The following is a 12,592-nucleotide window of genomic DNA, read 5'->3' as shown; positions in this document are numbered from 1 at the left end:
AGAGAGTTCCACCAGATATTAGTGCAGAACACAAAACAGTAGCCCCTTCATACAGGCCACCTAGTGGTAGAGATGGTGCCTAATGCTAAAGTGACAACACCATCTGAAAATGGATGTCAGTGTGTGTGTACCATCCTCATGCACATACATTCATGTATTGGGTTGATAAGTATCACCTTTTTAATGCTGAAAACTTTTGTTCCACCAGTGTAAGAAGGACGTACAATGAGAGCTGTGTATGCACCATTTGAAGAAAAGAATAGTTAAAAGATTTTCACCCTTCATATAAAGGGATTAAAGCTGCAGTGTGTAAAATTTAGTGGCACCTAGTGGTGAAGTTGCAGATTGCAAACAACTGAATACCCCTCCCTCACCATTCCTTTTCCAAGTGTGGAGTAAGACCTACAGTGGCCGTCATGTTTTCACTTCTTTGACAACAAGGGTTCACCCCCCTCTGTGATTTCTCCTGTGCTAAATAGTCAGAATTTGCATTCTCTAATGTCTCACAACATAAAATAGCACTGGCAGCAACCACTGATTCTTCTTCTTTTTACATCTTCCAACTGGTTCTCTAATGCCACAAAATTTGAGCTGCCACTTCAACATAAGAACACGACAGGCACTCTCTAGAGTCAGCATTTGGTTTGTCCGTTATGGGCTACTGTAGAAACATGGCAGCACAACATGGCTGCCTCTATTGAAAGAGGACCTGCTCCCTATGTAGATATGAAGGGCTCATTCTATCCCAAAGAAAGTGCAAGAATTCGTAGTTACAGGTGATTATACATCAATGAAAACATGGTTTTCTGTGCTATGTTCCATTTCTGTTAATAGATCCTCCTAAATCTTACACGCTGCACCTTTAAGATGGTACAGTTCAGTAACACTTTGCTTGTACCAGTACTGCTAGTGTCCCACTGCCCAAGACCTGTTTGCTGTAGAAAAACGAGGTTAAAGTAAGTTTGATTTTTCAGCGGAATTCATCTCTTTCCTCTCCAAAATGAAAGAAATGTCCCAGACAAGTGTTTAGAAACCATTCATTCCATTTATTAAGGAATGTTCTCATGGGTGCCCAGTGCTTTGCAGTCTCTTTTTTTTGATAGAATAATAGAAATAATAAGTGGCCAGGCTCCCCATAAACTGGCTCTGACATAAGTATGCTGTAAACATGTCATGACAGATGTCATGTGCTGTCACAACAAATTATGTCCAATAAAATAACAGTGTCATGCTGTCATTAACAGTATGTCACAACAGCATGTCATTATGTTTGATATCATGATGAATTAGCAAAAACTAGCATGTGGCATAAGCTATTATGACATTAAACATTATGGCATCTGGCATGATAATTACCCATAATGGTAATATGGCACAATTATATTACTGAACATAATCTATCATGAGTTTATGACATTTGCTATGACATGTTTATAACATGGTTATGTTAATGTTATGTAGAATGGTTCAAGTAAAGTGTCAAAGAAGATGACAATAATGATGGTAACATGATGATAACATGTTATTCCAATAGAGAAATAATATCTAAACTGTCTGGTTTATTTTGACCTGAATTGAGTGACTGTACTGAATCATCAACAAACTGTTATGCAAGTGACCCGTTAATCATGTACTCTCAACTAGCCGGTTAGTTTTATCTATTCAAACTGAGTTGCTGTACAGAATGGTCTCTAATTCATATGTTCTCCCCTCTCTCCTGTCCTCAGGGGCCGGCTGGACCAAAGGGAGATAAGGTAACAACTGTTACACATAAGTGACCACACCACACCCCACACACGTACAGAATCCATCCATTAGCCCACACGTCACCTCAGGTCCACACCTAGAAGGGTAATCCCCTCTCGTCGCGCTCCTGTAGTCTTCTCCACTTCACAACAACCAGATGTGCTTCCAAACTGTCTCACGGCAACCACCACGTTTATTCCACGTGTGTGGACACACAAACCCTGCTGTGTCTCGGATCACATCACGAAAAAAAAAATGTGGTAAACAAAACCAGCCTCAGAATATTCCTGTTGATTACAGAACCGCTGGCGAGAGAGAGCCATATGGAGCCACTGGAGTTTGACCATTTTTTCCTTAATCAGTTTGGCCTTGTCAAACTCATTGGGAAGCAGGAGCGTGCCAGCACGCCGGCCTTAATCATCATTTTACAAACTTTTGTCTTCTTTTATCTCTCCATGTCTTTGTCATTCTCATGCTGATCACAAACAAGCTTGATTGAGGCTAGGTTGTCATAAAAGAACATGCAAACACAGGTACAGACAAATCTGACCACGGCACCAGCATAAGCAGGAACATGATACTGTTGCCCAATGTTATGACCATGTTCATAAACATTCTGTTCTGTTTGTGTCTGTTTTTTCCAAGGGTGACCAGGGAGAAGCCGGGCCAAGGGTAAGATTTCAGTCTAATAAGCTTATTTTCTCAGTTTTATTTTCCTCCTTATTTCTCATTATTGATTAGGACAGATGTATCAGTTTAACTCAGTCCTTTTTACTTTTTACAGAAGATAATGGCTATTTTATTCATTAGATATTATATTTAATAACCCATAATCTGTTTGTTGCATCTATTACATTTTTAATGTTGCAGTGGTCTTGTGTTTGTACTTGTATGAGTATTTTCCAGTCATTTTCAGACTTGATCATTTTATGAGCCTGTACTGCTAATGCTGATAACATCATACAGTCGTATGTGAAAGTGAGGGCACCTCTGGTCAAACTGTGTTTTGTGAAAATAAGTTACACATCCTCTGCAGAGAACACGTCTGCACATTGCAATGCACAGTTACTGTTTATTAGTTGAATTTAACATACTGATGAAAATAAAACATAAAATGTGGCCTGTGCAAAAGTTATAGCACATTTTATATTGTATGTTTTATTTTTTTCCAATCTGTTAAATTTTTCTAATGTGTTATATTGCACTGCATTATGTTGCAGTGTGATAAACTGTGCACTAAAATGGCAGAGAAATGCCATATTTAAGTGTGTTCTTTGTAGAGGCTGTGTAACTTTTCATTTACATCTTTGCAAAACATGTAATATGACCAGGGGTTTTCTACCGTTTGCATATGTGACAGTACATTGTTAATGTTTTTATCCAATCCAGGCATCAAAATGCCCACATTCTCATATTAAAGGAATGAGTCTCATGTGATTTCTGCACACATATTATATCTATACCCTATAATCACATACATACTCTTATATATGGCTGTAGAGTGAAGAGTAATGATCCATTACAAATCTGGGATCAAGGGCAGGCAGGAGAGGAATTTTGACAGCACTTCAGACATTTATTACTGTCTGTTTAACTTCTGATCTTCCTCACTCCCTCTCTATCTCTTTTAACTCTCTCCCTCTCTCTCTCTCTCTCTCTCTCTGTCTCTCTCTCTATCTATCTATCTCTCTCTCTCTCTATCTCGCATCTTTCCATATCACATAAACAGAGAAACCTGGGGAAGAAGCACCCCACAACAACATGACTTTTATCTTGGGTGTTAGACTAAAATTATTTTGCTTTGAGAGACCCTATATCTTAATTATGATTATTTTATTAATGTAAATGATTGAACATTCCATGTTGTCCATACCAAAACAATCATAATGCTACCAAAACTTTACTGTTTCAGTAGTGACTGTTTCAGTAGTGACTAGTTTAGATCATTGTAAGCAGAACTCGAAAACAGTAACTAGTATATGACTAGCAAATAAAGCTTTGAACAGCTGTACACACATAAAATCAGAAGATGTTTTGTTAAAACACAAATAAGTTTGCTTACTTGCAGAAAATGTGTTTTTGTAGTGAAAATTCTTAATGTTCCCCACTGATTTTCAGACTTTGGGACACATTTACTTCAAAACAATGGGATCTAACTGCTCATCATGTGGCCATGAGGGACAGGGATGCAGTTTTACTTCCTGCTGTAAAATGTACTGTATTGCAGATACTTGATAATGATAGACATTGATAACAATGTCTTTACCAATTTAACTTGATACTGCTCTGGATCATCTAGCCAACTGCTGACAGCTAGAATGCAGCAGCAGTCTCTGTAGTGTTTGACCACCACAGAACTACATTCAGCAGGTGGGAACTTGTTAACTCAGCTCTATCAGTACTGACTGAGATCAGATAAGTCATAAAAATTAAAAAGAAAAAGTAGAGATCCAAGGGAAGGTAGGCTTGAGAGAATGACAACACACAGACAGTAAACAAGGTAAAAAGACACTCCCAATATACAAAAATATGGTGGCAAGAGCCAATAGGAATGATGTGAGTGTTACTCAGGAGAGTTACATTAAGTAAACATTACTTAAGTAAAGATGAGAAGTCTGAATAGCAATAAGTTAGATTTAACTCAAAGATCCCATTTGAATGTCTGACATTGCAAAAAAAAAGTTACAAGAAAAGCATGTAAATTCCAAATCATTTCAATTTAAACATCTATGCAGTCTGTCAAATAAATGTCCTGATACTCTGTCATCTATCAGTACTCCTCATGTGCATCAAAACTATTTCATGCACTTGGCAACCATCACGTAATGTAGGCTATTCTGAACAGGCTAAACTAGGACTAGTACATGGAGTAAACAGTCTGTCATCTACAATTTGCATACATAGAAGAGGGAAAAACAATCCAGCCACAATAAATCTTGAACAGTCTTTAAAAGCAACCCTTTATTGGCTGTTTAGATTTGCTTAATCTTGAGTAACAATAGTGAATATAATACATTTGACTAAAGTTGCTTTAACTTAAAATATGCTCAAAAAATGTTCTTACTCAAAATTGTCACTATTTAAAAAAAAAAATCATTTTTGAGTTTATTTCAGTTTTTTTTTCAATAAAGTTACTCCAACTGTAGTATATAGGTTATGTTAACATAATTCTTTCACTAAGATGTGCAGTTGGGTTTTACAGTGTATGGACTGAAACTTTTGGTAGTTTGAATAAAGTTTTTTGTAATTAAACTAATAATCTAAATCTTTAAACATTACATTAAAATAATTCAAAAATATTTTTTTAAAAACTGAAAGCAAGTTTCCTGAAAAGAATGGAAGCTGTAATAGAGAGTGGACACACCAAACACTGAAAAATGAATAATGTGTACTTTATGGCTGTTTTGAATGGAAATTGAATAAAGGAAGGGTGGTCTCTGACTTTTGAACAGTACTGCACACACCACCCACCTCCTGACACACACACACACACACACACACACACACGCACACACACACACACACACACACACACACACACATAATATTATTACATATAGGTACTTATATATGTACATATCACCTCACATTCTAACATTGTATTAAAACAAGCAGGAGGTCTGGCTGTTGGGCGAAGCTCAGTGTGTGTCTGAATGAATGTGACAGAGCAGAGTGAAGCTGCAGTGTGGGAAACCTCAACTATTCCACAGCCCACCCTAATACATCCCTCATGACCAGTCAGTTTCTCTCTCTCTCTCTCTCTCTCTCTCTTTCCTGAACATATCCCCTTAATGCACCCTGTACACCTTATTTTTTTTACCCATTTTACTTTCCATCTGTTTTTCTCTGTCTTAACCACTTTTCCCGGAGAGAGAGCCTGCTATCTGAATGTAGCTGGCACGGCTGGTGTTTGAAATCTCTGGCGGCAGACGTTCTGATTTTCCCTCTTTTTCCCCAGACTATCATCTCTATTACTGTCAGCAGGACAATTCAGCCCTAGTCTGCCCTGCGTAACTATGGTTTACAGCAACAAACACACACGAATATGTCATTTTCAGACAGCGTAGATGCAAAATCAGGAGGGAAAAACTAACAGCCTTGAAATATTTGGTCATATTATGGCTGGAAATCCACTTTATTTGGAAAACAGCACTTATTTTATGGGTTATAAATGTATTTTTAATTCATTTTACAAATATCTTTTAAAATCATGGGAACAGTTACAACCTGCATACCTGCACTTTATTAGGCCATTATACACTGTGTGCTCATAATTTGCATAGCGTAATGCCTGGATATACAGTATTAGGATTAGAATGAAGTTGATATATATATATATATATATTTAAATGAAAAGTAACCATACCAAATGAGTCAAACAGAACTTTGGTGAAATTTCAAAGCTCAGTATTAAATCATTTTAAAAGAATGATCATGTTGTAATTATGGTGATACATTTAATAATTTCTTACAGACAAATCATTTTATGATGCATTGAATCATTTTCTGAAGAATTGAAACTGGATATACAGTATCATTGTGGTGACAGGTGAAACTGTATAAAGTCTTTAATTACTTCATAAAAAATCATAATCAAATTGAATCATGGTGACAGTTGAGATTATAAGGGATCAAGTTGGCCCTAAAAGAATCAAAATGTAATCAAATTTTGGTGAAATTTTACATTTTGTGATGCATTGAATTGTTTCCTAGAGAATCCTAATCAAATCAAATCATTGTAAGATTCAGAGAGTTATACCTCGAGACTTAATGGTCATAGAAATGTATGGCTGATGTGCTTTGCAAGTGTTGTTCTGTGATGAGTGTCCATCATGTCTCTGCTTTAGGGTCAGGCCACTCACGCAGGCCTGCACAGTAATCAAATTCTCATCAAGGTTTGTCCCTCCACTGCCTCTGTACCCTCTGGCCTTACAGATGCTGTCGTCCATTTTCCACCTCTTTCCTGCTGACCACAGATGACCTTGCCTTTCTCTCTTTCACCTCTTTCACTCTGATGAAAAAGTGAAAGCCTCACAGTGTCCCCTAAAACATAGATCTTAGTTTTTGCTCTGATCTTCCTCTTCTTTCCGTCCACTTTTCTCTGTTTCTGACCACTCAGATGGTCTTTCCTCGCTATGACCATGGTTTCATCTCTGCTGACCAGCCCACCTTCCAGAGACGTATGCTGAAGGTAGCATGAGTGCAAGGCATGTTTCTTTACTTCACAACACTGAACTGGCCGTTCTTCCACACTAACTAAAACTGTATGTGTGCCTTGATTACAGGCGTATGCAAAAGTTTTGGCACCCCTGGCCAAATTACAAATTTTGTTGCTTTCTTAAGTGCAAAAGAACATTTTCAGCAAAGGTTAATGCATAATTATATTTTACATTTGATTGCAAGATAGATAGATAGATAGATAGATAGATAGATAGATAGATAGATAAATAAATAAATAAATAAAATTGTAGTTGTAGCATGTGCAAAAGTTGACGCACCAGGGCTGGATAGGTAAGTCAATATTTATCTTTAGGAACTGTCAACTGATGACAGTTCCAGAGGGCAACACATTCTCTGACTCTTTAAACCTTGGACTAACACTCAACAGCTATGGGCTTCTCTAAGCAGCTGGCTGAAGATATGAAAGTGAAGCTAACTAAAGCCTACAAAGCAGATGAACACTATAAAAAGGTATCAACATGCTTCCATCTTGCAATTGCAGTTAAGGGGAACATCAAGGAAGTCAAGGCAAGTTCGAGAAGGCAAAGCAAAACCCCCATATGACAGCAAAGGACATACAGGAAGTTATAGCTGACACAGGAGGGGTGGTGCACCATTCTACTGTCCAGTGTTGCTTGCACAAACATGATCTGCATGGAAGAGTCATCAGAAGAAAACCTAACCTGTGACCTCATCACAAACGTCAATGTCTGAAGCATATAAAACTATATTTAGATAATATTTAGATACTGTGCATTTGTCATATTTAGATATTCATTTGGAGGCATTTTGGAAACAAGTGTTGTAGACTTCTGAAGTAAATATGGAACTTGGCCATAATCACTGAAGGTATGTTTGGAGAAAAAGGAGCAGGATTTGATGAAAAGAACACCTCGCCAGGTGTTAAGTATGGGGTGGATCTGTTATGCTTTGGAGTTGTGTGGCAGCCAGAAAAATGAATTCCACTAAATGACAGCAAATTCTGGAAGCAAATGTGACAAAAGTGCCAATCAAGAAACTGATGAGAAGAGAAACTGAAAAGCTGAAAAGAGGCCTGCTTCTTAGACAGGAGAATTCCAACCAAAACATACCTCAAAATTCACCAAGAAATACAATCTGGAGATTTTTGAATGGCTGTCACATTCCCCTGACTTGAACATCATTGATAATCTGTGGGTAGATCTTAAACAAGCTGTGCATGCAAGACTAGAATCATTCTGCAAGCCAAAAAGTGGTAGAACAGTCATAAAACAAGAACAAAAAGACTCCTAGCTGGCTACAAAAAGTTTTTGCAAGCTATGATTGGTTCAGCCAAAGGGAGTGCCATAAGTACTGATTTAGGAGGTTATCCAAACTCTGACACATGCTATAAATACTCTTAATCAAATCTAAAGTAAGTGTGCATCATCATCTTGCAGAGAAAATTGTGTTTCTGGACACTTTGCTGCAGAAGTTTGAGTTTGTGTACTTTTTTTTACTTAAATCACTTACTAAAATCACCAAAATATGTAACTTGGCCATGTGTGCTCAAATTTTTGCATACTGCTGGATATGTGTGTCTACACTGGATGCTTGTGGGGCTGTCTGTTGAAGGAATGATCATGCATTTTTCAGCCTAATGTCTAGCTGCTGCATCTATATTGTACTCTGGATTACCACAAGCAATAGTTTTGTAGCGTTATCCTGCACTCAGAAAAAAAAAGCAGAAAATCTATTGAATCAAAACTCATTTATGATAGATACATTTCCCAAGTTCCATGAATGACCACTTTAAATACATGACTATATAAGTACAACCCCTACACTCTAACAATCCCTTTTTTCATACAGAAAAATGCTTTAAATTTATTGTTCATGGTAATCAACTGTATGATATAGATGCAGCATATAGCGACTACTAAAAATGCTGAAATAATTATTTAAGACTTAAAATATTAAGTAGACACTTAACCAATGCGCAGTCTCAGTGAGACTTCTTTTGAAGGCCACCTTTATAGGGACTTCATTATACATGCATAAGCATGAATACCACATTTATAAAGCAATGCTTGAGTGGTTATGAACAGCTTATCCCAGTAATAGTATGGAACTCATAGGGCAGAGGAACATTTGAAACTCTGTCAATTTGGTGTCATTTACTCCATAAAACATCTCATACCATCTTATGATTAATGGCAAAAGCTACCATAGACACTCCAGTACTGCTGAATCAATATGTTATTCAATGTTTATGCATGTGCTATGAAGTTCCTATGTAGGTAGCCTTCAAATAAAGTGTTACTAAACAATAGCATGTAATGAATTCATAGTTATTCAGTTCATTTAAGGATGTGTTTAAAAGTCGTACCTTTTCTTGCCACTTCATTTTTGTGTCCAAATTGCAAGTCCAACGAAATGACCCACAGTTGTTGTCCATCCTATGAATAATTCTTAATATCAGATTTAGGAGTTAAAGCCTGGAGTTAAATTATCACCCATCAATAATAGAGAAACATGCCAAATATTACTAGAGCTAATTATTTGACTGTCAACCACATGTTCATTCTTGTATTTTCATCAGGGTGACCAAGGACAGGCTGGTCCACCTGGCCCACCTGGCCCCCCAGGGGCCTCAGGACCGAGAGGTCCTCCTGGGAACACTGGGAAGGATGGACCCCGAGGACCCCCTGGAGAGCCAGTAAGACTTTCTGTGTCATTTATATGTGCTAGGATTTATTTGTTTTGTTTATCAACAAATATGTTTTTGGGCAATTTACAGGGTTAGTTGAGAATATTAACCCTAAACATCTTGAAGCTGATGATGTTGAGGCCAAATAAAAATTTACAAAATTGCTGCACCTGAAAAGTGACCATTTACAGCAATATCTCGGCTAAAAATTCTTTCTATAATAATAATTTTAAATCCTTGTTTACGTAGCACTTTTCAGTATAAGTAAAATATTATTAATTTCTATTAACTAGTAAATCTCTATACTGTTATTTAATGAATTGAATGACTTGACTAATCAAATAGGAGAATAAATATGTTTTTAAAATTGCTTTTATGAAAAATGGGAGAGTCTTGGGACAGCAAAAGAAAAGTCCCGGTCACCTTTGAACCTCATGCAAGAGTACGGAACCGCTAATAACATTGCACAGATTGAGAGGTGAAATAGAGGTAGAGGAGGATGTGTACTTATTTTTCACTTAGAAAAACTATGAAACATTTAATGTGGCCCAAACTTTTTCATATGACTGTAACCGTCATCTACGCAACAGTGAAGGGGTATTTTGCACTTCTGAAAGATGGACCCATGGACCCAGGGGAAGCATGCATAAACAGAACAAAATAGGGCCCAAGATAGAGCCCTGAGGCACCCCACAAGTAATAGGCACTGAAGAGGAGGACAGTTTCCTAAGAGCGTAATTTTAATTTTACATTGATTGCATTTATGACCTCATGGCTTCCACAGAGTGGCTGATAAATGTTATGAGAGGTTAAACACACCAGGAGAGCTCAACTAACACCCCCATAATCTCAGAGTTCAACAGCAGTGATCCAAAGGATTTATCAGAAAAAGAGGGCAAACTCAGTTCATCAGACCACATCTCGGCCTCCAAAAACTCAGCCTATACCAAATACACTGTGGCTTAAACAAAGCTAAACAAAAATAGTAGACTCTGAGGATTAGGACTCATCTGGTTTTGGTAAGGATTGGCCACAGTGTTTCGCTACAACCACTGCATGTCCTGGGACAGACGGGAAAAGTCTCAGGATCAGCAGTTTTCCCATGGCTCTGAACACACAGCGATGGCCCAAGGCGCTGTCCTGCATGGTCCCCTAAATGAAGCCCATTCCAGAACTTTAAGGTTACATGAGGAGCTGTGTGACTGTGGCAGCCTGGAAAGGCTTCTATGGTAATGTGCAGCTGGCATTACGATTGGACCAGCGGTCTTTTGGCTCGCAGAATAAAGGAACGGTTGACATCTGAATCTCATGAAACGGTCACACATTGGCAGCCTTCACAGATATCATCAGTTGATACGCATTTCTGGGCGAAGTATGTGATCTACAAAGACAGAGAGCAAAGAAAAAAACAGACTTGCTCACACATATCATGAAGGCATAAACCATAATTGGATTTTCACTATGTAGTGGCAAAGGAGCTTGAGCTGTTATTGCCTACCAACTGACATCTCGTAGTTATAATACATGTTTTGCAAAAGGAAGAAAATAACAAATAACTACTTGTTACAGTACTTAAGTACAGTTTTCACTGTAACTGTATTTTATTTAGTATAATTAAATCTATTTTTATAAGTGTTCAGTTTGGTATTTCAATTTTATAACAACCATTACAGTTAAGAAAGAATCCCCACTTCTCTTTTATATTCTGTTGTGAGTGCCTGTTAGCTTGCTAATATAGCTACTGAGCTAATGTAATACTAATAGGCCAGTGAATGAAGTGAAGTCTTCAGCATTAGATTTTCTCTCTATAAGGCAAATATTAAAGGGAATTTCATAGATTGTTCAAAATTCCTGCATAATTAAATGGTGAAGATGTTAACAATTGAGTGGTTTGATGTGAAATGTTCCATTCTAGAGGATCAAGTCATTGTTCACAGTGGTGTTGATTAGAACCAGACATCCACTGCATTTAATGCCTCTAAAGACTCCCTCATGGGAAGTTATTCCATGAAACAGTTACGAACACACTGCCTGATGCCTGAAACATTGTTCTTTTCTGATGGTTTTGAGAAAGTTTTGGAATAAAACATTTTTTACTCTATTCATGGATACATGCAAGGTGTTATGAGGCAAAATAGTCCCCAAAGAAAATGTATTTTTTCAGATTTAACACTATTTTACCTTAATCAATATTACATATCACTTTTATCGTAAGAAAACCTTGCATCTCCATTTTTGACGTTTTTCAGTTTTTGCCATTACCTTTTGACCTTTACATTGTGTGTAAATTTCATGATGAATGGACTGAAAGAAATGACCCAAAATTACTTGAAAAAAGTTTGGTTCCATTGACTTACATTAAAAGTAAAGCAGGTGTTTTTCCTTTTCCTGTAAGGTTACCATTTTGGAGATACGAGGTTTTCTTCTGATAGCAGCGATATAAAAAATCAGAAGACTCATAGAGGTCCACTGGTGTTTTTGGATAGTAAATAAAATGACTATATTTGTGATGTAGACATTGCGACTCCTGGTTTATATCATCACCACTGTAAAAACTTCAGTAATTGTCTTTGATGTAGCTTTTAGAGGCATTATATTTTTCAGACATCTGGCTCCTGTCGCCAACTTTATGATCAATTCTGACTCAGTAAGTTTCTCTAAAATGGAGCATTTCACATCAAACCACTCGGATTTACTTTGTTTACATCTCAACTATTGAATTATGCACAGATCTTTAAAAACTATGGATTTCCCTTTTGACAAAGTAATTCAGGGTAATTACTTCAATAGTTGTTCAATAAACAGCTTAAATATTACTACAGTAGCAGTGCTCTTCCTTAAAGAAACCATGTCATGGAAAACCGAACTCCCTCACTTTTTTTTAAATACAGGAAATTTAAGTGGTACACAAACATTGTTAAAGTTTAAAACGTACCACACCGCTCAGTCCAAACAATC

The 12,592-nt window shown here is 37.2% G+C and overlaps 1 protein-coding gene across 7 annotated transcripts in view; it reads left to right on the top strand.

Annotated features, from left to right (window-relative positions):
- si:dkeyp-44a8.4 (collagen alpha-1(XXIII) chain) overlaps positions 1-12,592 on the top strand; it is a 202,357-nt gene that overhangs the window by 167,317 nt on the left and 22,448 nt on the right. For 6 of the 7 annotated variants that reach the window (XM_036568719.1, XM_036568717.1, XM_036568716.1 and 3 more), the window contains 4 exons: positions 1,728-1,754; positions 2,392-2,418; positions 6,866-6,937; positions 9,527-9,643. In XM_036568719.1, the coding sequence (XP_036424612.1) occupies positions 1,728-1,754; positions 2,392-2,418; positions 6,866-6,937; positions 9,527-9,643 (243 nt within the window). Of the gene's footprint in view, positions 1-1,727; positions 1,755-2,391; positions 2,419-6,593; positions 6,642-6,865; positions 6,938-9,526; positions 9,644-12,592 lie in introns of all 7 variants that reach the window. The other variant, XM_036568715.1, reaches the window with a different exon arrangement.

This window comes from Colossoma macropomum, unplaced genomic scaffold (assembly GCF_904425465.1).
Source record: "Colossoma macropomum unplaced genomic scaffold, Colossoma_macropomum, whole genome shotgun sequence".
Taxonomy (NCBI): Eukaryota; Metazoa; Chordata; class Actinopteri; order Characiformes; family Serrasalmidae; genus Colossoma; species Colossoma macropomum.
This window is presented reverse-complemented; position numbering and strand designations above follow the sequence as displayed.